The sequence below is a fragment of the Gopherus flavomarginatus genome, chromosome 15 (assembly GCF_025201925.1).
Source record: "Gopherus flavomarginatus isolate rGopFla2 chromosome 15, rGopFla2.mat.asm, whole genome shotgun sequence".
Classification (NCBI taxonomy): domain Eukaryota; kingdom Metazoa; phylum Chordata; order Testudines; family Testudinidae; genus Gopherus; species Gopherus flavomarginatus.
In genome coordinates this window covers 11,490,725-11,518,702 of record NC_066631.1, presented here as the reverse complement: position 1 = coordinate 11,518,702, position 27,978 = coordinate 11,490,725, and the positions used below count along the sequence as shown (strand labels likewise).

Here is a 27,978-nt window from a genome sequence, read left to right as displayed (position 1 = left end):
TTTGCTTAAGCCTAAAGGTGAGTTTAACAAAATCTATTCAGGTGCTCTTGAGTAATCAAAGTGGAAGAAACAAAATATTTTTAAAACTCGAAAAGCCTAGATCTACTGAGAAACAGTTGATACGTGTGCAAAGTTTTAAAATGCACAGTTTCCTGCAACACTAAGGAAAATGTGTAAAAACTGCATAATTGTATAGTACAATAGGTAGATATTGGTGTGTACTAAATGTTAATGTTTAATACCTGCAGAGTTGTACAAAAAATTAACAGGGTGTGTGTGTTGTGATCTGTTTGGGAAATACTGAAATTAATCCTTTGTTTCTAATGGAGCTGAAGTAATAACATTTGTTGGTGCACCAGGATTGCTGTTGACAGCTCAACTTGGAGAATAGTTTAATGCTTATACTGCTGGAAAAGTAAAGCTCTGTGTAAATGCTTTTGTATTTATTGGATAGTGTTGCTGCAGAACCAATCTAGAACTCTCACAGTGCTTTTTGTGGTTCTCACAATGATGGCTTTTTGAGTAAAATAAGTCAGCAACTGAATTGTGATAAACACAGTATATCAAAATAGGAGAAAGTCATTACAAGTTTAATTAGTGTTACTTCTGTGTGGAACTAGATTGGATTTTCTTGTAGGATTTATTGCTGACCCCAATAGGCCCTTAATTGAAGATCCACTTTTTCAAGGAATTTAACCAAAAAATGGTAAATGTAAGTTGATAGATCTCAGCTAAGGCAATGGAGTAATTACATTTTTTTTATAAATAGCGCAGCCATAACAATGACAAATATTTGTGGGTTACAGCTGACCTGGATCCATGAGTGAAACTGAATAGTATTCATTTGTGGTAATTGTTTACAAATTTCCCTGCATTCTTGTTGGTTACATATACATCTAAATAAATCATGTAGCCAATTAAGTTATAGGCTATGTAGAAATTTTTTGTAATCAAGCAAAACCTAATATATTTCCAAGAAAATTATTTGTGAACTAACAATAAAGTTGGAAATGCATAACAGTATCCTTGGGGTAGAAAATGTATGATAAGCATTATAGTTCTAAAAATGTACGTCAGACTCAAAAGGTAAGGTTACTGTTAAAGAAAAACAAACAAACTGTGTGGACATAGTGTTATGGGATCCCAAAGAACTTCAACTCTTTGCTCATATTCCGATCACTTTGTACACTTCCGTGTGAAGTAGATAAATGTCTAATAGGTATCACAACTGACATTTTAAACTTTGGATGCCTTGCCAATTCAGACAGGAACTTAACTGGCTGGCTGCATGTTAGACAGTGTGTGGTTTCATGACTCCCTTGGGGCTGTAGACATTTAAAACTATTTCCAAAATGGTTTCAACAACACAGTATAATTAGCTTAACTGAAAAGTATACAAGGGTTAAGAAATAAGTGACAGGGAGCCTAATAATTTTGGATGCGAAAGGATTTGATGTAAAATTTTTAATGTCGTGAATGATATGGGAAGAAGATGGGATTTCAATCATACAGGTCTTTATATATATTTATATTTATATTTATATTTTTATTTTTATTTATATTTTTATTTATATATATGGAAGTCAATACCTAATATTCATTCATTTAGCCTCTCAGACTCTGAAGCAGATAAATAATATCCCATCTTGTATATGACACTGAGGCACCAGAGATTAAATCATTATAATTTTTTTCTCCCAGGTCATACAGGGAGTCTGTAGCAGAGCCAGGAATAGAACTGGGGCATCAGGCCACTCAGTCTTGTGCCTCAGTCAGAGACCAACGTTGTGTTTTTTGTGATAGGGAGGCTGTTATTGCTCTGTTATTGCTTAAAGGAGGATAGACTGATGACTGGTCTTAGGTTAAGATGACACATCCGTAGTCAGTGAGAATGATGTGTACATTTGTGTGTCTAGCATGTGGCTCATAGTCATAGCTAATTCTAAAATTATGTGTATATTATGACGGAGCAGTGACACAATCATACTTAAGATTGCATCAGGGTTTATAACTATATATAATAAAATAAGGGCTTAAGAATGGCAATACTGAATGAGACCAATGGTCCACTGGCTGGTACAAGATGTGTTAGAAGGAATGAACAGAACAGGGCAGTTTGAATGATCCATCCAATTTTCCAGTCCCAACCTCTGGCAGTCAGAGGTTTAGAGACACGTAGAATATGGGTTGTGTCCCGATCATATTGGCTAATGGCCATTGATGCATCTATCCTTCATCATCTTTTTTGAACCCAGTTATACTTCTGGTCTTCACAACATCCCCTGGCAATGAGTTCCACAGGTTGATTTGTGTGTTGTGTGAAGAAGTAGTTCCTTATGTTAGTTTAAAACTTTCTGCTGCCTATTAATTTCATTTGCTAACCACTTGGTCTTGTTTTATGTGAAAGAGGAAAAACCACTTACTTTCTCCACACCATTCATGATTTTATAGACCTCTATCACAGTGGTTTTCAAACTTTTTTTCTGACAACCCAGATGAAGAAAATTATTGATGCCCTTGACGCAGTGGAGCAGGAGGGGATGAGGGGTTTGGGGTGTGGGAGGGGGCTCTGGGCTAGGGCAGGGGTTGGGGTGTGGGAGGGGGTGAAGGCTTTGAGCTGAGGGTGCAGGCTCTGGGGTGGGTCCAGGAATGAGAGGCTTGGGGTGAAGGAGGGTATTCTGGGTTTGTGATGGGGTTCAGGGCTAGAGCAGGGGATTGGGGTGCAGGCTTATCTCCGGTGGCTTCTGGTCAGTGGTGCAGCCAGGATGCGGAGGCAGGCTTCCTGCCTGTCCTGGCACTGCGGACTGCATTGCGCCCCGGAAGTGGCCAGCCACAGGTCCAGTTCCTAGGCGGAGGCGTGCCCGTAGGCACCACCTTCCCCTCCGACCAATGAGAGTGCAGAGCCAGGGCGCGGGGTGGGGTCATCGTGTGGAGCCCTGTGGCCCCCCTGCGTAGGAGCCGCTTCTAGGGTGCAGTGAGGCCCCCCTGCGTAGGAGCCTGCTGCTGGCTGCTTCTAAGGCGCAGTGTGGTGTCAGAGCAGGTAGAGACTACTATTTTTTAATGGCCAGCCTCCAGGGTCCCTCAGTGCTGAGCAAGGCGGCCCAGTGCCTTGCATTCCAGTACAGTACAGATCATTGGGGAACCCTGCTATGTACCTCTCTCCACTGTGAAAACTGACCATTTATTCCTCTTCTGTGTTTCCTGTCTTTCAACAAGTTACAGATCCAGTTGCTTATCCCATGACTCGTTACTTTGCTTAAGAGCCTTTGATGAGGGACCTTGTCAAGGACTTTCTGGAAGTCCAGGTACATTGGTATCCACTGGCTCACCCATGTCCATATGTTTGTTGACCCCTTTGTAGAATTCTAATAGACTGGTGATGCCTGATTTCCCTTTATAAAAGCTATGTTGACTCTTCCCCAGCATATCTTATTCATCTGTGCGCCTGATAATTCTATTCTTTACTACAGTTTCAACCAATTTGACTGATTCTCAGGTTAGGCTTACTGGTCTGTAATGGTCAGGATTGTCTCTGGAGCCTTTTTAAAAAATTGACATTACATTAGCTATCCTTGAGTCATCTGGTACAGTGCTAATATACCACAGTTAGTAGTTCTGCAGTTTCATATATGAGTTCCTTCAGAACTCTTTTTGATGAATATCATCTGGTCCTGATGATTTATTACTGTTTAATTTATCAGTTTGTTCCAAAAGATCCTCTGTTGACAACTCAGTCTGGGACAGTTCCTCAGATTTGTCACCTAAAAAGAAGGGCTCAGGTGTGGGAGTCTCCCTCACATACTCTGCAGTGAAGAGTGATGCAAAGAATTAATTTAGCTTCTCCACAGCCACCTTGTCTTAATGAGTGCTCCTTTAACACCTCAATCATCCAGTGGCCCCACTGATTAATTGATTTTGGCAGGCTTCTTGCTTCTGATGTGCATAAAACAATTTTTACTGTTAGTTTTTGTCATTTGCTAGTTGTTTTACAAATTGTTTTTTGGCTTACCTAATCATACTTTTACACTTGACTTGCCAAAGTTTATGCTCCTTTCTATTTTCCTCAGTAGGATTTGACTTCCAATTTTTAAAGGATGTCTTTTTGTCTCTAACTGCCTCTTTACTCTGTTCAGCCATCATGGCATTTTTTAGTCGTATTACTTTTTTTATTTATTGGGTTATACATATAGTCTGAGCCTCTACTATGGTGTGTTCAAAAAGTTTCCATTCAGCTTGCAAGCATTTCACTCTTGTGACTGTTCCTTTTAACTTCAGTTTGACTAGCTGCCTCATTTTTTGTGTAGTTCCCTTTTTGAAGTTAAGGATTTCTTTGGTATTTTCCCCCGTACAGGGATGTTAAAATTTGTTATGTTTGCTATTAGTGAGTTGTTCAGCCATATTCACCTCTTGGACCAGATCCTGTCCGCCCCTTAGGGCTGAATCAAGAATTGCCTCTCCTCTTGTGGCATCCAGGACTAGCTGCTCCAAGAAGCAGTCATTAATGATGTCTAGAAATTTTATCTGTGCATCCCGTCATGAGGTGACATGTTCCCAGTCAGTACTGGGATAGTTAAAATCCCCCATTATTATTGGGTTTTCTGTGTGTGTGGTTCCCCCCCACCCTACATTCTCTCTAATCTCCCTGAGTATTTCTCTATCACGGTCACTTCTTGGTCAGGTGGTCAGTTGCTTATTCCTACTGCTATGCTCTTATTATTCAAGCATGGCATTTCCATCAGTAGAGATTGTTGTAGTGTTTGATTAATTAAGATTTTTACTATATTTGACTCTGCTTTCTTTTGCATATAATGCCATTCCAACAATGCAAGCTATTCTGTCATTACTATATATTTGTACCCTGGTATTATGTATCCTCTCGATTATCTGTGAAATAACTATAAAACAAACAATGAACCTCAATGGGAGTTTGAAACTTGAGTATTAAGAGTTTGCTTTGTTTCTTGCAGGTCTCTTAACATGGACTTTGAGAATCAAGACAAAGAGAAAGACAGCAGCAGCTCACCTGGGTCTTTCAATGGCAACAGCACCAATAACAGTAAGTACTCTCCAGCTGCTCACGTTAGTCCTTCCTGTCTTCCCATTGGCCAAGCTAGTATGCTGTGTAGGCCGATCTGAGGTGCAGACTTATGAACTGTGAGCCGCGTAGTGCTGTTATCAAACATGCCCATGGACACTAAGAGTTCAGAACATTCATATGTATGCTGTTGCATGCTTCACAGTTGTGATAGAGGTGGAAGACTTCTCTTCTTAGTTCTTTTGAACAGTTAGTATTACAAATAGATTGTAATTAAATTACATGCTTTTCTGTGGTGTTCATCACTGTAAAGTACCTGAGTATGTCACAAGCACTGATGAATTTTCTCTCAAATTTACTTAAGACATGGGGAAATATTATTCAGTTTTACCAATAAGTAAACCTTGAGACACAGAGGTCAAATAACTTGTCCAAAGACACACAGGAAGGCTGACAGAACTGAGACTACAGCCCAGATCTCTTGAATCCCAGTCCACACTTCAAAATCTGGTCTTGTTTGGCAAAGCGGTAACGCTGTGTTGCGTGATTCTGTATTCCAACCTGAGTGTCTTCACGTAAATGGTTAGAGGTTGAGAGTTAATGTGCAGTGCTGCCATGTCCTCTTTAAAATATGGAGTTCGTTCGTAAAGCAAAAAGGGGGTGAGTGAATAAAAATCTAACTTCACATGGGCTTTGGGTGCTATTTAAGGTACAAATAAGTTGCTCTGCTAAAATGGGATGGGCCCTAGCAAGATGCGCTGAACTCCTTGGCTTTATTATTGCTCCCTGGAGCTTAAAAGAGTTTGACTTTGAGTCCCTTCTCTGTTCTTTACAGAATGTAAAACTTTGAGTCAGTAGGCTTCCAAAACATAATTTACAATACCCCACATAGGCCAGATATTCACATTTTAAGGGAGATTGGTAAATTAAGTGTTCTGACACAGTAATTTAGTCAAGGTCTGTGGTGTATATAGCTCTGATTTTAAAAGATATTACTTTCAGGGCGGCACCCTTGTCTGCTGTTAAGCAATTCAGTTTGGAGGAACTTACTTCACATTTATTCATGTACTTGTATGTTCCACATCAATGTAGCATCTGAGACAAAGGGGTTTAGGGAGTGATACTAGCTGTGCATGCTCTGACATATGTTCTGGTTTTTTAATATAGTCTCATCCTTGTTGCCCATTTTCTTTCTATACCTGAAGAGCCTTCATGTACTTTCATTCTTGATAGTGACTCCTAATAACAGATGAAGAAGTAAAACAAATATTTAAAGAGCCTGGCTACCTCGGGAGGCATTTTGGAATAACTATTTCTGATGAATTCATTATGTGTATATATACTCTTATTCTGAAATAAGAGTGCCATATTCCAAATTAGTTTAATCCATTGATACTCAGGAGAGCATCAAAGACACTTTTCTTCATAGTGCTTTATTGTACCACAAGAGAAGAAGAGGGAGCTTCTTTCTTTATCTTGTTTGGAGCTATGTGTTTTTCTCTCAGAATAATGGTCAGCTGTCTGCCTAAGTTTAGGCCTTAAACATGTTTTATGTGAATCATGATATGGCCTTGCCTACATTTCATCCTAATGCATTACAGCTCCAAGGAAGAAGTGTTCCCTGCAGAGCTCTTAACATGTAGGCGTTTGAGGACAGAAAAACACTCTCTCAGAAGCTGCCTGACCGCTTTCCTGATAGATTACAGTTGATCGGAGCACTGCGTTGATAGCAAGCCCTGAGAAGGCTGTTTCAGATGCCTTGCAACTTCTATGTCATAACATAAGAGTGGTCATACTGGGTTAGACCAAAGGTCCGTCTAGCCCAGTATCCTGTCTTCTGGTAGTGGCCAATGCCAGGTGCCCCAGAGGGAATTAACAGAACAGGTAATCAACAAGTGATTCATCCTCTGTTGCCCATTCCCAGCTTCTCGCAAACAGGATAGGAACACCATCCCTGCCCATCCTGGCTAATAGCCATTGATGGACCCTGTCCTCCATGGACTTATCTAGTTCTTTTTTTGCATCCTGTTATAGTTTTGGCCTTCACAAAATCAACAACATCTTTCTACACATTATTACAAATGCTTAGTACTTGTACAAATGCCTTCCATCTTCAGGGCACTTTATAAACATTAATTCCTATAACAACCCTTTTAGGTGGGTTATGGTATGTAACCATTGTAATATGGGAAATTGAAATGCACACAAATTGTTCTCTTGCCTTGAACAAGGTAATTATTAGAGCCACAATTAGAACTCGGGAATTCATAGGTCCCAACACCTCACATCACCACAATGTCTATTTATAGTATAATGCTGCTACCACTTTATATCATCCAAGGTAACTTCTAGATTCAAAGCAACTGGATTCTTTAATTTTTCTGTTTGACTATGCTAGCTGCTTTGAAATTACAGATCCTTGGGGTTTACAGTAAAAAATTATATAATGTGGATGACATTGCTTCTGTGGCTATTATTGATAGGTCTTACCTTCTGATGCTTTTTTAGGTAAGGACACTGAAATGTTGGTGACTGAAAACTAAGTTGTTGGTTTAAGATTTAATGTGGACTTAATGTGTTTTGAAGCATAGAAATCTTGACTAATGATACCAATATATCTGAGTGAGCAATCGATTCAAACATAACTTCCAAAATTAAAACAATCATTCTTATGCACTATGGTATATGCTACATCAGCCTTAAAATCTCACCTTTAAAATCCTGTAATTCTACCTGATTCTGCACATAGCAATGTTTGTAATCATTTTGGGAACACAACTGTGACGTTAGACTGGCTGTGCACCCATTACATTCTGTTTTGTCAATATTGCATTGAGGACCAGTTTTTCATCAAGAGTGTTGTTTCTTTACCCAGATAGTTCTTTGAGTGATGATCTGTATTGTGTTGCACTGAGGGTTATATGCATGTGTTTGGAGCCAGAGATTTTTAAAATAGTAGTGTCTGTTGGACCATGCATGTGTCCTTGCTCCACCTCATGGTTTTGTCCGAGGCAATAAAGGGCAGGGCAGACCGACTGTGCCCTCGGTTCCTTCTCATCATCACATAGTCCTAGTTGAATCCTCTTCCGTTCTTTCATCTCTTATGACACACTTCTCTAAAATACAGAAAGACTGTTTCATTTCTGTATATAGCTATTATTTTGTTTTTTGTAGTAGCAGTTTTTAGGATTTTAAGGACTTTGGGATGCCGTTTTACTGGTCATCTGTGTGTCACCGCCGGCACCCATGCCTGGGTACTGGATTATGCCAAAGACGCTGGGGTTCAAGATCTGCACCTCCAGCCTTGTTCCCCTTTAATTCATGGGGGAAGCACACATTTCATCCAGATGCAGTATCTCAGGGGTTCTCAAACTGGGGTTTGGGACCCCTCAGGGAGTCGCGAGGTTATTACATGGCGGGTCGCAAGCTGTCAACCTCCACCCCAAATCCTGCTTTGCCTCCAGTATTTATAATGGTGTTCGATATATAAAAAAGTGTTTTTAATTTATATGGGGGGTTGCACTCAGAGGCTTGCTATATGAAAGGGGTCACCAGTAAGAAAAAAGTTTGAAAGCCATTGATATAACACCATTCCTTTAAATCTTAGACAACGCTGATTTTGTACAGGTTAAGGTAAATAGTATGGTAAACATGAGATGGGATTGGGAATCACATTACCATGATTAATGCTAAACCTGCTGTCATTTCTTGATAGTCACAAACAACATCCTGAGCAGAGGCTACCACCATTCCCCACCCATCCCTCTCCCTGGGCTCCACAGCAGGCTAAGTCTGCTCCTGTTCTTCACCCAGTCCCTATGAGAGAGTGATAAGTCTTAGTTGAACAACCGTCTTTGCATTCAGTGCTGTAACCGGGCCCTGATGTATTTCCTTGAAAGTAAATGGATATCTTAGAATCGGTATTCTTCAGTCAGCAGTATAATGACCAAATTCTCCACAGAGTCCTGGAAACGACTGGGAGATGGACTACAAAAACAGACTAGGAGAGGATCTGAATAGGATGTTCTATTTTAGTATATGTGCTGAGAAATCCCAGAAATGAAGCCTGTTCTATTCTTTCTCCTGCAGGTATCCAGACCATTGATTCCACCCAGGCACTGTTCCTTCCGATTGGAGCGTCTGTTTCTCTCCTAGTCATGTTCTTCTTCTTTGATTCAGTTCAAGTAGTCTTTACGATATGCACAGCAGGTGACTACATTCTCTTCTGTTCATGTTCATCAGTCTCAAACAGGAAATATTAAGCATTCTGAGTCTTGTCACTACGAATTGAAATGCATTTATGGATCATGTGATCCAAGTATATGAAAAATGTTATGACCTGACAACTCTCAAGGGTTGTATTTGTATAATTATACTATTTTAAAGAGTATGATAAATCATTTGAATGATAAATTGGCCAATTTTCTGGGGAGATGTGGAAGGAACTTTTAGAAATAAAATGCATGTGTAAATTATAAATTAATGCCCATAACTGTGGATAGCTTCAGAATCCAGACTTATATTTTTCTTTTTCTTCCTCAGTTTAACTCTGTTTTTCTTTTTCCTCAATGCATTTAATTTCAGAGCGTTCTTTTGGTCTTTTCCCTATTGTTTTCGTTGTTTATCCTTGTTAAATATTGAAGACAACGGCAGCAAACTATCCTCATGCAAAGAAAAGATAGGAAAGATAGTAAGAAGCTAGTTTGGCTCCATGGGGAGCTTTTTAATGACCTGAAAATCAAAAAGTGAAAACATGCACATGTTGCTAAGGATGAAGTCAAAAGAAAAGCACAAACAGGTTGGGACAAAATCCGAAAGGCTAAGGCACAAAATGAGTTGCATCAAACAAGGGACATAAAAGACAATAAAAAGAGGTTCAATAGATACATTAGGAGCAAAAGAAATATGAAAGAAACTGTAGGTCCTCTACTTAGGGGAGAAGGAGAGTTGATAATGGACGTTATCAAGAAGGCTGAGGGCTTTCTATTTTGCTTCATTCTTGACTTTAAAATGTAAATTGTGACCAGATACTTAACCCAATATTAACGACACGAAGGGAAGGAATGCAAGCCAAAATAGGTAAATAACAGGTTAAAGACAGTATTTAGTTAGGTTAGATGTATTTCAGGTTGGCAGGACCTGATGAAATTCACCCTAAGGTGGTTATGGAACTAGCTGAAGCAGTCTCGTTAGGGATTGTCTTTGAGAATTCATGGAGGATGGGTGAGGTCTCGGAGGACTGGAGAACTGCAAACATAGTAACTGTCTTTAAAAAGGAGAACAAAGAGGACCCAGCGAACTATAGACAGTTTAGCTTAACTTGGATAACTGGAAAGATACTGGAACAAATTATTAGTTTGTAAGCACTTAGAGGATAATAGGGTTATAAGGAATAGCCAGCCAGCATGGATTTGTCAAGAACAAATCATTCCAAACTAGCCTACTTTCCTTGTTTGGCAAGATTGCTGGCTAGTGGATGGTGGTGGTTATATGTTAAGAGCTGTTATAAAAAGGGCAGTGATCAATTGTTCTCCAAGTCCACTGAAGGTAGGACAAGAAGTAATGGGCTTAATTTGCAGCAAGAAGATTTAGGTTAGATATTAGGAATAACTTTCTAGCTACAGGGATAGTTAAACTCTGAAATAGGCTTCCAAGGAAGGTTGTGGAATCTCCATCATTGGAGGTTTTTAAGAACAGGTTAGATAAACACCTGTCAGGGATTTTTTAGGTATATTTGGTCCTGCCTTAACACTGGGGGCTGAACTAGAAGACCTCTCAAGGTCCCTTCCAATGCTGCACTACTATGACTTGGATTTTTGTACATTTTGAATGAATGTGTATAAAAATTTAACTTGGTAACCATTGTAAATAAAATAAAAGGCAAATAAGTAACCATATGACTTTGTACTATGGTAGTGCCACCCCTTCAAATTTTCATCCTTTTGGCTGTTCCTGCTTTCTATGTCATGGCAAATTTTATCGAACCATGACTGTAAACTCCTTGGCATAGGGATAGTTTCCTTTAAGTGTAATGCATAAATAACAAAACAGTAACCTAGTCTTAATTCTCCACATTTCCCTTCGCCAATTTTTATTGATTAGGGCCTTACAAATATATTTTAAACTCAATGCATTGCAGGCCAACAAGCCTCTCAACTTTGCAGGCTGCATCTTCTAAAAGTTCAGAAACTGCTTTAGCTTCGATTTTTTTGCATACAAGTAAATGTCAACCAATTGGACTTCAGAAAAAATTTATAGTGGCCTTTTGGCCCTACTTCTGCAGTTGTTCAGAACACTGTTTGCTGATCAAGATATCAGTAAGAAGGTGCTTCACTGCTCCTGTTTGGCAGAGCCTTGAATATGCTACACGCAGCAAAAATTGTCAGCCTGTACCCTCAAGCTGATTCTGTGAAGAGGGGATTTTAAAAACCCTTCTATGACCTCATCAGTTAAAACTATTTTTTTTCATAGTATTGGGTAACTTTATATGGCACTTGGGTCATAAACCCTTTCCCTTAATTGTTGATTCTTGTCAGCTCTGCTTTATGTAGGCTACTGTTCCTTTCCTTGATGTTATTTTATTGGAGCATGTTAATCCCTTTTCATCTTCAGATTTTTTTTCCTGTTATTTGTCACTTTATTTGCAATGTAATGTGTATATATAGGTTATATTATGTTTGGGGGTGTAGATTGAGGGTGGTGGTGGATTCTTCTGTTTTATTCTTGTTGGATGAATCTAATGGGGTAAATGGTATTGGAACAATTATTTCCCTCAAGCCATTTATTTTTGTGATGGGGTTATTGTTCTATTAATTGGTCTTGCCTTATGGAGGATACTGTCCCTTATGTTGCAGAATTTGCTATTGAAACTACACATCAGCATGGAGATCATTATTAGGGTGGATAAATTTAGATCTTCCTTTCCCCTGAAACACATTTAGTTGTCTGTTGGCCCATTGCTATGAACAAGCACTTTTACTTTTGGTAGGATTAAAGACTTTTTCCTCCCTAAGTAATTTAACAACTTCAACATTATATTGAATTATGTGGTGGTAGTTGCAAAATATGATATGAGTGAAACTTTACATGTAGGAAGTTACAACAGGACTTCCTTTGGGAAGTTTTTATGCTGCCCTGAAATCTACCCTTAGAACATGATTGTTTAAGGCTAAGATTTCTTTTGCAGGACTTTTATAAATGAAATGTGCAAATAAGTTCACACTTCATTTTACTATCAACTAATATTATACAATGAAGACAATAGGTTGAGGTGAGACAGGTTTAGATGGTCTGAAGATAACCCTATAGCAGAGTTTATACCCTATTTAGGCCCTAACCGTTTGCACTTGTGCATGAGCTTGTTTACCCATGGGAGTACTGTCACTGAAGTCAATGAGACTATTCGTGTGTTTCAGTGTTAGGAGGATTTAGAATAGTCCGTGTTGATAGGATGCAGCATTTTGGGAGCGTTTCATAACCAAATTGTAATGTATCTTTTTCCATTATGGCTGACTGTTGGAATTGGACACAGTATTTTGCTTCTCTGAATGTGGCCCCAAGTGGCTTGAAGACTATTAAGAAAAATGGCTATCTGTGTGTTTTCCTCTGTGAGGTTTTTTAATTGTATAATATTAGTTGATAGTAAAATGAAGTGTAAACTTATTTGCACGTTTCGTTTATAAAAGTCCTGCAAAAGAAATCTTGGCCTTAAATGGTTATTCCTTTAGTAAATGCTGTAGTATATACTAAGATATTGTCACAAAGCTTTCTCAAACTGGGAGCTGTTTGCACACTGTAGAAAGTGGATCTGAATGTACTAATGTTACATTTTCTCTTTTTCTAGTCCTTGCAACAATAGCCTTTGCTTTCCTTCTGCTCCCCATGTGCCAGTATTTAACACGACCTTGTTCTCCTCAAAACAAGTAAGGACTTGATAAATCTTTTGCTTTTCTTTTGTATGCTGCATTTATTTCTCTTAATGGGATTTTTTTTAACTGGGGTTTTTGCTACTAGCACTAACTCCAGGGCTCTAGTGCAGATTGTTTGTATAGTTCTGGTTCTCTGCCAAAACCATGTTCCCACTTTGAAGCTAGGAAGCACAATTTCTGCCTATCATGCACACTTGCCAGCATGGGAAATATGATAACTATTGCAGAGGATTAGTGTCCTTCAGTGTTTTTCAGAAGTTTTGGCTTGCTTTGGGTGAGATTTCAATGTGCTTAGGAACTGGGGTTGGACTTTTATATTAAGCTAGCACAGTTGCATTATGCTCATTAACTCTAGAGGTTTCAAAGACTATAGTGACCTTGCAATAGCCACCTTAACATGAATGACAGCTGTTTAATGCCCTTTTTAAAATGAGTTGCTAGTCTTGCGGACAGGAATCCGTATTGCAAAACCATCATATCCAGTACCAGTTGATAGTCAACCCTGATAACAGTCTCAGCAGAAGAGCCACGAATTAAATGGACATAGACCAGGATGGATAAAAATTGCTGATTTTTTGTGATTTAAATCAGTTTATTTAAATTAAATACAGGTTTATTTTTAGAATAAACTTCTCTAAAAATAAATTTGAAATTATGACAACCTGTGTTAAGGCCTAATTTTTAAAAGATTTTAATTTAGTATAGTACATTTGTTTTTTTAAGGTAAACAGTACGTGTTTGCTGCTGAAGTTTTAAAGAGAGTCAGACCTCTGACCTGATTAAGCACGTGAAGCAAGCATTTGCTGAAGTGCTAAACCTACTTTTGATACTTGATACATAGAGAGATTAAAATAAAACTATCTTCTGCTTTGTATATGCAGAGAGAATATTTTCTTCGTTTCACTTTAATCAGTTAGTTCAGTGATTAGTTAATTCAAAGTTAAGAAACCAATTGGGAACTGAAAAATCAAGAGAGCTTGTTTTCCTCTTCCAATTTATTAATAAAATTAGCTGTGAGCGGATGAGATCTGCTAGTTCTAAAATCTTGAAGTACATGATGACCAGAAATAATAATTTCTACTTCCCAACTACAGAAACTTCACTTGATTAGTAATTAGCTTTAAGTGCTAAACTTTATGTATCCAACACATTACCAATACCTTCATTTAACTAATAAAAAAGCATTTTAAAATTGGTTTTGTATGTATTTTTAAGTGAATTCTAATTTCTATTCAAGTAGATACAAATCACAAGTAAAAAGTGAATCTAGTAAATATGAAATGCATTGTTACTAATTTCTAACATAAAATATATAAAAATTAAGAATCTGAATAAATGTAAATTAAACTATATAATTGCTTAAATAAATGTGTGGATATAGTGTATCTGTTTAGCAAAGTGAAGCACTAAATTTAGTGTAATGGTTATATTTAGTTGCAAATAAACATGTTTTAATATTTACTAATGAGAATAAATCTTTCTTTAGGAAAATAACTATATACAAATGTAAAACAGGATTAAAATTGATTTAAATCAAGGTATCCTGCTTGCTGATTTAAATAGTGATTAAAATCACTGTTTTAAACTGCTTGGATTTAAATCCATGTGCACGGATATAGACTTACTCTTTCATCCCACCACTTCAGGATTTAGGCAAGTTATTTAAATGTGGAGAAAGCCTTTTTTGTTGCTGTCTTTGGTACCTATTTTGTGGCAAAGAGAACTTCTCTCTGGCATCTTTCATGAATATTACTGCTAATGAGCCTCGTCCAAACAGAGCCAGAGGTTTTTCTGTTTTTTAAATATTAAAGCATTAAAACTTTGAACTTATATGATGTGTTGTTTCCAGGATTTCCTTTGGCTGTTGTGGTCGTTTCACTGCTGCTGAGCTGCTCTCATTCTCCCTGTCTGTCATGCTTGTCCTTATCTGGGTCCTAACTGGCCACTGGCTCCTCATGGATGGTAAGTATGTGAAATGTGAGTCAAGTCCCAGTTTATATATTTTCTGCCAAAGCCAGGACCCTGATACCTTCCTGAGTCATACAAGTAAAATGTTAGACCGCACTTCGCAAACGTTTGTAAAATATGTGGCAGGCTAATGGAGAGTCTGTGCAATTGTTCACTTAACTCACATTGCTGGAGTTGTTCACTTAACTTGCATTGCAGTAATGTGGTGGGGTTTTGTCTGTTTGCAGAAGAGTATTTTTATAATTAACCCTTCTAATGAGAACTCCTTTACACTTCTGGATACCTTTAAGGAAAAACTATTGCAATGGGCAGCAGCACAGGCCTCTTTAAATCAATGTGAGCTAGTGAAGATGATTAGTTTCTAGCAGTAATGGAAGGATTCTACTAGGTGTGAGGAAAAGGGACTGTATTGACTCCTCTCTGCCTTCCACCAGCAAATGGTGTTCGTGCTGGGCTGGCCAGGAGTGACAAAGTTGTAGCCTCAGTGTTAATAGTTAAGAAAGTGGGATTTCTGCTTAAATATACAAGTGATCACTCCACACAATTCTTTCCTCCTTCATTCTCTGAGTATCTCTTTTTTTCAGTGCCTCTGATTTTGAGTAAATTGTACAGATGTTCATGATAGTCATGAATGGGATAGTGTGTTAATTTTGTTTAACACATCAACATTTCCTGCTCTTGGAGACATACCTCGAGTAAAGTGTCAGACAGTCGAAGGATAGTAGACCTGATTTTGTTTTTCACATAGTTGTAAAATTTACGAACTCTGACTTTTCATGGGGTAGATCACATCTCAATAGACTTCTCCCCACCCATTTGTGATTATCTGGAGCACCTCCCTTTTTACGTCCATGATAGAATAACATCCCAGTGGCAACTTCAGCAACTGGTTACATGGAAAAATAATGCTAGAAAAGTGATTATAAATATCTGAAGATACATTAAATGCAGTTTAGCAGCTGAAAACAAAGAGGAATGTCAGCATCATGTATCCAAATAGTTTTCTGCAGATCAGAGTGCTTCCTGACCGCCAGTGGTCCTTAGATCATAGTTCGTGAATTTTTGTTTCAAAATAAAGACTTAATTTCTCTGAGTATACATTGTTAAACAGTAAGGAGATTTGCTTTTAACGGTTTATCTGGCAGAGAGATATTAAATACCTCCTCAGACAAAAGATTAAAATCTCATTTCTGCCTCTGATTACATTGCCTAATCTCATCTAGTGAAGTGGTTTCTTGATCAGGAAGCAGCTGAAGAGTGCTTGGCCTTCTGACATCTCTCAAAGTCAGTTCTGATTTCTAGCTGATTCCTACCATTCATGTTGATTATTTTTGAACTGATGTATGTAGACTATGATACTTACAGGTCAAGACACTTAAGTAACACCTTCCTTCCTCAAGTGCCATACTGCTGGCAAAAGGTAAAGCCTCACCCACACAAATGTTTAATGAGAAGTGTGAGGCAATTGAAGTTGTATTCAGGTTTGTTCAGTGAAATCACTTTGATATAACTTGTTTCATACTTCAGGACAAAGGTTGCAAGACTGAACTTGGTCATCTAAGTAGTAATCTGAAATTGCTACTGGTAGAAGAAAATCTGATGATAAGGAAGGGGACAGACATTGAATAGCCTATTTTATCCATTTTCTAACTGCTGTAATCTCTCTTGTAGTTGTGTTAAAAGGTGTTGTCACTTTTAGATGGCCTGATTCACATTCTGTCAATATATACTTATGAAGACAGGCTAATGGAACAATCTGCTGCTGCCCAGCCACTTGTTTTGGTTTGCATGTGCAAGTTGATGGAAGCAGAAAGAGCTCTGTTTCTTTAGTGAACTAGAATAGTTACTGTCTTCTGCATTCACTCTAGAACAAGTTGGTGCTGGTTGAGGGAAGGTAGTTGTGGCCAGGGCCCCATAGTGTTAGATGCTGTCAATAAAGTAACATTACCGTAGTAATGTAAGAGGCCTCCAGCTGTGCATGTATTGGGGAGACAGTGTAGGACTTTTTTTAGCTAAGTACTCAACACAGCATAAACCAAAGAAGGGTTGCCATGGCGTTGTTAGCATCCAGCATGAGTTGTTGATGTCCCACCTCAGCACTGGATTAATTAGTGTCTTAATCTTGTATGTAAGTTTTAGGTTAGAGCAGGGGTCTCAAACATGCGGCCCATCGGCCACATATGGCCCGCGGAGCTATTTCCTGTGGCCCACCATAGATGCACACTCTGTGGGTGCTCCGGGTCTGGAGCACCCACAGGGAAAAATTAGTGGGTGCTCTGCACTCACCGGCAGCCAAGCTTCCCTCACCCCGCCCCTCCTTCCTCTCCCTCAGTGTGCCATGTCTCCACTCCTCCACCTACCTCCCAGTGTTTGGCGGTGCTTAGGACTTTCAGGAGGGGAGGGGAGAAGGGGGCATGCAGCGCACTCAGAGGAGGAGGCGGAGAAGAGGTGGGCCCAGGGTGGGTATTTGGGGAAGGGGTTGGAATTTGGGCAGAGTTGGGTCGGGAACTTTGGGGAAGGGGTGTGCTGTCATCATAACAGGAGAAGGTGCTTGTTTGACAGCAGAACTATGAATGAACTATTCAGTCATTATAGCCTTCTTCATGTTTCTGAATTGTCTGCAAACAAACTAAGGTTTTTATTAATTGAACTTAAGTTTATGCATTGGCTTAACTTCAGCATCTTAAGTAAGATATGTTCAAATTCAGGTACTCTATTGTACATACTTAAATAGAAATCCTATAAGAACATAAGAATGGCCATACTGGTCCATCCTGCCCAGTATCCTGTCTACCGACAGTGATCAATGCCAGGTGCCCAGAGGGAGTGAACCTAACAGATAATGATCAGCTGATCTCTCTCCTGCCATCCATCTCCACCCTCTGACAAACAGAGACTAGGAACACCCCTCTGGCCTCAGGGCCCTGTGTGGGGCGGGCACTGAGGAGAGACCGGGGGGTGCTGGGATGCTGCTGCTGCCCCCCAGCACTGAATCCTGCCTCTGGCGGGTGCTGCCGCTGTCCTCCAGTTGTCCTCGGCTGCTGCACCAGGCCGACCATTGATCCCGCTTGCCCCGTCCTGGGCCCTGCGAGGAGCCTGCCTACAGCTCTACAAGTTCTTCAGCGAGGAGAACGCGCCCAAGTGGCGGGGGCAGCTGGTGCTAGCCCTCAAAAAGGTTCCGGTGCAAGTCCATCCTAAATTTTCCTCGTCTGAAAATGCTTTACAATATATTGAGGCATTAATTCTGCAGTTGTTGAATAGGCTATGCCAAGCCCAGCCAAGAAGCTTTCTGGATATAGACGATTGTGTTCAAAAAGTTTTCCTCGTCCTATTGATAAATGAGCAGTAGTTGATGCCTGTTCTGTTCATGAAAAGAGGAAATGAAGAAATCCATTATCTCTCCCAGTAGAAAAAAATCCATCCTTTGTTAAAAGAAGTTCTAGGTTATAAAATTGACCACCAAGTATCTGTTTACATAGTAGCAGTATTACCATGCATTTCTGCAGATATCTTAAAGCTGGTTGGAAATTACGTACAAAATATAAGACATTATGAAATTACAAAACAAGACATTAAAGTGGCAATGTGTGCTGATAAGGTGTTCATGGATATGTTCCATCAAGATTTAGAAGATATAAATGCACTAACTTTATTTGATGAGGAAACCTCCACCTCAGGGGAACAAAGGCTATAAAGGTCTTCTAATTGTTGTTTTATGATAGTGAGTTTTGTTTGTTTGTTTTTAAATACTGATCATATATCAAATCCTGAGGTTCAGGAGTTTGACTCAGGAAAAACTTCACTTGTGCAACATCCTGCAATATACCAAGTACCAGCTGAACGTCCTAAATTCCGGTTGGGCATGCTCAGCTCCTCAAAGGATCTGTCTCAACAGGAGTTTGCCAGATTTGTCCCTAATTATTTAGAGTGAAATCCTGGCTCCACTGAAGTCAGTATATGGACAGCAAGTATGGAGAACTTCTGTATCACACTGAAGTTAGACGACTGAGTTGTGGAAATGTTTTTAAGCATTTTTTTGCACTTAGAGAGGAGATTGTTTTTCATCTTCATGAAGGAATCAAGGAGGTTCCACAGCTTGCTGATTCCACTTTTATCTGCAACCTTGCTTTTCTAACAGATGTTACCAATCACCTGAATGCACTGAAGTTGACACTTCATGGCAGAAAACAGGTTATAACACAGATGTCTGACAGTGTTAAGTCATTCAAAGTCAAGCTTATGTTGTGGGGGAAACCGCTGGCTGCTGACAATTTGGTCCATTTCTCAACTCTGAATTCTTTAGGAAAAGTTGAACCCAAATCCTTGAAAGGATTTGCAGATATCATTTCTAACTTACACAAACAGTTTGATGTGCCATTTAAAGATTTCAAGGCACTTGAACCACATTTTCAACTTTTTCCCACACCATTTGCTGTGGAAATTGACCATGTTGCAGAGGAAATGCAGATGAAGTTAGTGAAGCTTTAGTGTGAAGCAGAAGTATACAGATGTTGGAATTCCAGAATTCTACCAGTTTTTTTCCAACAAGGATTTCCCGTTATTCTCTGCTTCCGCAAGGGTAATGGCAATGTTTGGAAGTGTGTGTATATATGTATCTGTGTGAACAGTTTTTCTCTTCCATGAAGATTAACAAATCTGTGTTAAGGTCATGGCTCACTGGTGAACATTTGCAAGCAACACTGAAATTGGTTTTGTCTCAGGATATCAAACCTAATATTGATGCTCTGGTTGATGCAAAACACTGCCAGCTAAGTGGCTAAAAATGAAATGACTGTCAAAATTAGCACTGACTTTTCACATTACAGTTTTAAAAAAGTTAATACATTGACTTTTAATAGAATACTCTATTATTCTTCATTTTTTTCATTTTTGACTGTGCTGGTCACCAATTGCACTGTGAGTTTCCTCTTGAGTTCCTGGAGTTCCTCTCCATAGTAGTACTGGACTCTCTGAAGCTGATAGTGCTCAATGACATCATTATTCATCTGGATTGGAGCTCATCTGAAACAAATTGGGGATTTCATGGGACCAATGGAGAAATTTCAGGAAGTACAAGCCTTGGCTAAGCCTAGCTTTTTCTGCTGGGCTGCTGATTCAAGAGGAATTCCTGTTGAGAGGAATTTTCTTATTTACAGATAAAATCACTTAAATTGAGTGGGAATGAGGCAAATTCTTGAGGAGGGACAAAACTGTCTTCCCAGTTTTGTTGGGAAGGTACCATTCTAAGGTACCTGAGCTGTTGAGGGTACTTTATGCAACAATTTGTGTTTGGGCCAGTTGTCCTTCCTGGCTGGTAAAAGCCAGTGGGAAAGGTATTGGACTATTGTTGGAGATAGTCAACACATCTTTAGAGGAGTACAGATTGCATAGTTCAGTTAAAGAAAACTGTGCAGCAGCTGCTCAAGAAACCGTAGCTTGATCCTGGCAGTCTGACTGACAATTGCCCTGTCCCATCTTCAATTTTTGGTTAAGTTTATTAAAAAGGTTGTAATGACAACTCTCACAGTATCTAGTTGCCTTATATCTCCTTCATCTTTGTCAGTCTGGTTGCTGACATAGATGGGTCTAGATGAGAGCTAGCTGATTGAAGCTCAGTCCAGAAAAGTCTGAGGTGATGGTTGTATTTGGAGGAAGTAACTAGGAGGAGGTGGTGAGAATATCTGTTCCATAAATTGAGGATGTGTCTGGCATTTGTTCAGGTTTACAAACTAGGTTAGTCTCCCAACTGCCATTACAAGATCAGAGAGAAGCAATACCTTTTTATCACATAGGTGGCCATGAGGTTATAATGATTCCTTTGAATATGGATGTTATGTCTCATCTATACCTTTTGTCATCTCAAGATTAAATACAGAAACCTGCTTTACTTTGGGCTATACCTTTAAAATCACCTGGAAACTGAAGCTGGCACAGTGTGTTGGGTTCTATTGATTAAGCAGAGTAGCTCACCTTGAGTGTATAACATTACCCTGTGATCTGCAGTGGCTACCTATACATTTCTGGGTAGAGTTCAAGGTGTTGGTTTTGACTTATAAAGCCCCACAAGGCTTGTCTACATGGGGAAATTGACCAGTGTAACTATATCAGAATTAAGTTATGTCAAGGGTGCTTAGAACGTATGTATAGGTGTCTTTTTAGGATGTATAAAGCCAAATAAATTAAATAGTCATGAGTAATATTGAGCAGGGAAGGGCCTGTTAGGCTCGCCAACTTTCTAATAGCAGAAAACTGAACACCCTTGCCCCATCCCTTCTCTGAGGCCCCGCCCCCACTCCATCCTCACTGCTTTCGCTCACTCGCTTATTTTCACTGGGCTAGGGCAGAGGATTGGGGTGCAGGAGGAGGTGAGGGCTTCAGCTGGGGATGCAGGCTCTGGGGTGGGACCGGGGATGAAGAGCTTGGGATGCAGGAGGGGACTACTCCAGGCTCAGGGATGAGAGGTTAGGAGTGTGGGAGTGGTCTTCAGGCTGAGGCAGGGAGTTTAAGGTGTAGGAGGGGGTTCAGAGTGTGGGAGGAGGCTTTGGGATAGGGCCGGTGGTTGGGGTGGAGAAGGGAGTGAGGGCTCTCGCTGAAGGTGTGGCCACTGGGCTGGGACCAGGGATGAGGGATTGAGGGTGCAGGAGGGGGTCAGGGCTGGAGTAGGAGCGCAGGAGGGGTTGAGGGATGCGGGCTCTGTGTGGTGCTTGCCTCAGGTGGCTCCCGGGAAGCGGCCGGGGGGCTCCACGCGCTGCCTCTGCCTCCATAGCTCCGATTGGCCACAGTTTCCGGCCAATGGGAGCTGTGGTGCTCCCTTGGTCCCCCCTCCATATAGGAACCAGACATGCTGGCCACTTCCTGGGAGCTGCACGGAGCTGGGTAGGGAGTCTGCCAGTCCTGCTGTGAACTTTTAACAGCCCAGTTAGCAATGCTGACTGGAGCCACCAGGCTCCCTTTTCAATCGGATGTTCTGGTCAAAACTGGACACCTGGCAACCCTAGGGCCTGTAGAGGCCTTTGTGAGGAAAGCAAGCTCTCTAGCTTTACCATTGTAGGTAAACTGCAGTCACATTTCCTTGCATGTCTCCTGTTTATCTGTTAATTGAGTACTGGATTCTAATAAACTGATCTGCTTTGAGGAGGAAAGGTGACAGTTATAGTGCTCAGTAATGCATGCAAAAGGAGCATTTACTATGCTTTAAACCACTGTTTGCCAGTGGCTTTCTCTCTGTGTACTTTGGTTTTGCCCACCCACTCTCAGTTGATATTTTTTCTCTGTCAGAAGAAAGCGAAACAGATGGTGCAAGTGTGTGCTTGCATCAGTCTGGCAGGCCATTGATCTCGGCCTGACAGAAAGGAGGGGAGAAAACACCCAACTTGTCTTGTGTTTTTCTGAACTCAGACAATATCTCCCTTTTTATTTGCCATAGAGCCTTTTCTCTCCTCCATAGCCAGTTCGCAGCACCTACAAAGTCTAGGTTATGGCAGTTCCTGCTAGCGCACACCACCACTGTATGAATCCTGGCATCTTTTGCCCAGGGCAGTTGGCTGAGCTGTTCCCAAAGTTCAGGGGTATTTTACATAATAGAAAGCTAAGTTGTTTTTCCCAAGATGATTATTTTGATACATGACGTAAGTTGGTGGGGTTTTAAAATGCTTATTTCTCAGTGTGGAATGTTTTGGTTCTGTTTTTGCTTGGATGGCAAAATGAACTGAGGATTTAATCAGTATGACATGGCAAGCACCCGAGTACATTCTCTTAAGTATGGAAATGGCCTTCCCATGCTTTTGCTCAAATGGAGGTGGATAATGTGAACACAATGGGTTATAGACAGTAATGTCTTTTCTCATGTGTGAGGAGGATTTGAGCAGCTTCAGAGGCATGAGGGACTAATTTGAAACTTGGCTATGCTGAGGGAATTGAGTAGATGGTAACTTAAAGGTATTCTGCTTCAGGTTAACTCACAATCTCTCCAGAATATACTTAAAACTATATTTGGAAACTTCTGCTAATGTACCCAGAAACATAAGTTTTACCACACTAAGTCAAAACTTCAAGCTCAGTGTCCTCTTTCTTTCAGTGACCACCAATTGTTTCTTCATGGGAAGGTAGAGGGAAAATTGCATTTGTCAATTTATGTAATACTGTGTGGTTTCTGCTTACCAGCCTTCAAACCACAACAGTTTGATTAACCCTGCTACACAGTGACTGAAAGATTGCAGTGTTGTAACAAAGCTTAAACTATGAGGAGTTCTTGTGACACCTTACAGATTAACCAACTTATTTGAGCATAAGCTTTCGTGGGCTAGAACCCACTTCATCTGATGCATGAAGTGAAAAATACAGGAGCAGGTATAAATACACGTCTGCCCCAATATAATGTGGTTTCGCATACAATGCAGTAAAGCTCTGACACACTCCTCTGAGCAGCGTGGTAAGGTGCTGGGCCGGGGCCAAGGGGTTGGATGACGGGCAGAGAGTCTCAGAGGTGGTCAGAGCTCTGCTACCCACCCCCCCGGGGTTCTGAGAGGCAGGAGCTGAGGAGGGGCACTTCTGGGGGCCCTGCAGTCCCAGAGTGGCCTGGGGGATTAGTGGGGGGCCGGGAGCAGCCCATTGCGCTTCCCTCGCCCTGGCCCCAGCCGTGTTGCTCAGGGGAGGGGGTTTGGGGGAAGGGATCCCCCTGCACTTACTGGCAGCGGTGGAAGCGGAGCAGCCCAGCCTCAGCCCACGGCGCTCCGCTTCCTGCCGCAGGTGAGTGCAGGACCTTTCCCCAACACCCCCGCCCCCCAGCAACATAGCTGGAGCCAGGACAAGGAAAGCAGAGTGGGCTGGGGCCGCATCGCTCCACTTCCTGACGCCGGTGAGTGCAGGAGGCATCCTTTCCCCAACCTCCCCACACTTACCGGCAGCAGGAAGCAGAGCAGCCCGGCCCCAGCCTGCTCCACTCCACCAGCTCCCAGCTGTGGTGCTCTGCTTCCTGCCGCAGGTGAGTGCAGGAGGCGTCCTTTCCCCAACCTCCCCACACTTACTGGCAGCGGGCAGAGGAGCGCTGCGGCTGGGAGGTAGTGGAGTGGAGTGGGCTGGGGCCAAGTTGCTCCACTTCCCACCGCTGCTGGTGAGTGTCTGTCAGGGGGTGGGGGGTGTGGATAGGGGTCGGAGCAGTCAGGGGACAGGGAGCAGGGGTGGGTGGATAGGGGTGGGGTCCTGGGGGTGATTAAGGATGTAGGGGTCTCTGGAGGGGGCACAAGGAACGGAGGAGGGGCCAAAGTAAGTTCAATATAATGCAGTCTCACCTATAACACAGTGAGATTTTTTTTTGTCTCTCGAGGACCACGTTATATCAGGGTAGAGGTGTACATGAAAGGATGGGGGTTGCTTTACCAAGTGTTAGGTCAGTCTAACGAGATAAATGAATTAACAGCAGGATACCAAGGGAGGGAAAAATAACTTTTGAAGTAGTAAGAGAGCGGCCCATTATGGACAGTTGATAAGAAGATGTAAAGCTTAAACTATCTCCTTCCTAACTGTAGAAACAAGTAGGGTGTTATCTATGAAGTTTTACTATATATACAAAAATTGCTAAATTAACTGCGCACAAAGTCCTTAAGGATCCTTGAATCGCATTCACAGCCAACAGGTCCCCATATCTAAAAATAATGAAAATCTGTCCCTGTAACAACATGGCACCCACCTCTTGTGAGCACTCCCCTCTGGTCGGATGGGCCTGCACTCTTCAAAGCAGTCCCAGCCCTAGTTTTGGGCCGTACCCTCAGGGTTTCCTCCCTGGAAGCAGTGGTTTTGCCCATTAGTCTTTTAGTCTTAGTCTGTTCTGGCCTCAGCTCTCCAGTTGGGACTTCTAACAGTACAGTCCCCTTCTGGAGGTTTACTGCTGTCCAGTCATAGGCCCCTCCCAGTGGCCTATGCGGGGGACCCGGGCCCACCAACTAATCTGGCTCCCAGTCCAGGGACCCTAAGAATAGCAGCTGTGTGCTGTTATGTCCTCTTAGCAAAATTGCCTGCAGTTCCCTGGGCCACTTCCCCACAGCCCCAGCCTTCACAAATGCTTTACCCTTAGCTCAGGGCCCTTCTAAGTTCAGGCCCATTAGCCAGCCAGGAGCTCTTCCTTGCTCCCCTAGTCCTTACTAGCACTGAGCCAGCCAAGAGCACTCTCTGCACTCCTTTAGCTCCAGCAAGGAACTGTCTGTTTCTGGTGCTGCAGCTACTTTCTATAGGGCCCTCATGGGCACTGATTGGCTGCTTCCCCTGCAGTCACTCAGCCTGCTTGAAGGACCTCTCCACTGCTCCTTTCATGAGATGAGTGTGACAGGACCATAAGGCCTCCAATAGGGGGCCTCTGGACCTAACCCACCTTTTGCAGTCGCTCTATTAAATAATTATATATAAAACATAAAGAAACTTAGAACTAGTGATGAACAAAACTTTTTAATGTCAGATTTCTTGGGCTATTTCTAGGTGGGGGACAAAGCTTAATTTTGATTTCACTGAAGACATTATTGCATGGTTCTTGTTCCAGGGCCCTGCTCCTCATACAAGTCATGCAGAAACATCCACTAACTTGAGATTTTTCATTTTGTGATGCACTGGTAGCATGGTGCAACTATAGGTACCTCAGAGGTTCTGGAACCTTTCTTCGTTCCTTTCCATTTTGTGGTCGGCAAAGGAGATCCCCGCTGTAGCTGCCCAATGGTCTTAACCAATGCACCTGTGATTCTTGTGGCCTTTTGCCTCTTACGTTCTCAGATGGTTTGGTTTACAACCCAGTAGAGCTTTGGCCATTTTAGGTCTGTCAGCACCCTGTCTGTTTTTGTCTGGCTAGGCACATCCTGACGATTTTCAGTTTTTTCTGTGGCCTCGGGATCTTTCATGTGTTAGGTACATTCTCCAACTTTGCTTGTTTAGTGAGGTGTTCATTCTTGGAGTCTTGGCACAAGTTGACACTGGAGCTGGTCTCAGATATGCTTGCTTCCAAGCTCTGTTTTGTGGGGTTTTTCATTGGTTGTCTTTTCCATTTTTTAGGCCTCCGTTTACAGCTTCCACTATCTACCCATGCCTGCAAGGCCAAACATGTAACTTCTGGGTAGAGTTATAGTTTTCCTGTGGTGTGTATTCAGCACGTACCCTGGTACCAGGAGATTATTATTGTCAGATACTATATACAGTTTCTAATTATTTAAATCTTTAGGTGCTCTCTATATATCTTCGGGTGTTGGGAGTTCACTATATGGACTAGCCCAACAGTCTCCCCTAAGGTCTAATGACCATGCAAACTGGCATTATCCAGGGAGATGAGCATCCTATAGTGTAGCTTGTTGCATCTGTGTGGTTTGGCACACTGGCTCTCCAATGGCCTCAAGCACTGACACGCTGAGTCATATTCAGCCTGTTTGGCGCACAATGCTTAAGGCAATAGTATCCAGACATCCTTCATTACTCTGGCATCCTGCAAAAAGAACAATGTTGGTGCCTAAGGCTGTTAGTGTCAGACTTCTTAGTGCACTACAGTCATGCAGGATCTATGTATGATTGTCTGGGAAAATCAACACTTAGTGTCAGGGTGGATTTAATTTAAATAACTAGTCAGGAAGACTTGATTTAATCATGGGTTTTTAGGTAAAAGTGCATTCATGTTGGTTCTTCACAACTCAGAGGTAGATGTAGGTTTCATTTTTAGAAGGTACACACTATAGATTTTTAAAGTTATTTATTTTGAAAACTTTTTTGATTAGTTTTACAGCTATATCAGAAAATGAATGATTGTTTGGTTATTTCATTTACCAAAGATAATTGAAACAGATATTTATGAAGTCACTGGGAGCTGAGGTATCTCCAGTTCAACAGATTAATCATTAATATTTGGAGGATTTTCTTGCCATGCTGCAGGAGGAGAACATCTCCAGATAGGCATTGAAATTGTTTTATTTAACTAAAAGAACAATGTTATGTGTTCTGGATTTTTTTCTTCAACAGCAAACGTATAATATTTTAACAAAACAAGCATATGATTTTTTTGAATTAGGTAAACATTCGCGTTCTTTAAAATCAGGTTTGTGTTTGTTAAAATTGTGTAACTAAAATAGTTAAACGAAATATTTAAAATGACTGTGTCAGCCTGGTCTACATGAAAAACTTAAAATATTGGCTTCTGTAGTTAACTCAGTCGTCTTCACCCTCATTTTCCTGTTTGTTCATAATCTGGAAAAGAAAAACAAGCTTTCCTGCCTTTTCAGGTCCCAATTTCTCAGTTTGGAATGAATTAGTCCAAAGGAAGAAAATATTCATTCTAGACCGGCAAAAGAAGCTACTGCTGTTAAAAGTGAGATTATCACTTCAACAGTCTCTGAATCCAAGTGCTTAAGTAACTTCCATCAGTTCACTGGTGTGACTTTCTTTAAAACATCATCAGCAAACATATATTTCTTGAATGGTTCACCCTTAGCTCTGAAGTTTATGATAGTTGGCATTATGGAGGGATGATTGTTGAATGTCCGTGTCATAGCCAACTCCTCCTCTTCAGCAGTTAAGGTTTGACCCTGGTACCGAGTATTGGGAATATTTGCAAGAAAATGAGCTGGAGATAGTGCTTGTCCCATTTGTGTTTTTTAATGCTTGTAATTTAACTCTGTCGTTGCATATTTCTCTTTTTAAGATCTTACTCAGTTCCTTCCAAATTTCAACAGCATCAGCAATAAAACAGCTATTTTCCTGCATTTTGTTCAAGGGTACAGAAATAGGCTTCAAGGTACTCAGCATGTCTTCAACATTTCTCTTAAGCCCAATGTTGAGAAATCTGGCTGTGACAATGCCATCTATTTTTTCACAATTTTGTTCACAAACTGTCATCAGATTAAGCCTGTTCTTAACATAGTGCTCAAAACAGTCCACTACTGAGTTCCATCTGTCTTGTGGGAGAGTTAGCTTGGTTCCTCCAACTTTTTTCAGAGCAGCTGCTGCAAAGTGGTTGTTACGGAAGTATTTTGAAATTTCAACAACATGTCCTTGGCTAGGAGGTGCATCAAAGGAGCACTGCAA

At 41.0% G+C, this 27,978-nt stretch overlaps 1 protein-coding gene across 3 annotated transcripts in view; it reads left to right on the top strand.

Moving 5' to 3' along the window:
• Nucleotides 1-27,978, top strand: part of SPPL3 (signal peptide peptidase like 3) — a 149,641-nt gene that overhangs the window by 107,262 nt on the left and 14,401 nt on the right. For all 3 annotated transcript variants that reach the window (XM_050923629.1, XM_050923630.1, XM_050923628.1), the window contains 4 exons: nt 4,968-5,056; nt 9,125-9,244; nt 12,879-12,957; nt 14,813-14,925. In XM_050923629.1, the coding sequence (XP_050779586.1) occupies nt 4,968-5,056; nt 9,125-9,244; nt 12,879-12,957; nt 14,813-14,925 (401 nt within the window). The remainder of the gene's footprint in view (nt 1-4,967; nt 5,057-9,124; nt 9,245-12,878; nt 12,958-14,812; nt 14,926-27,978) is intronic.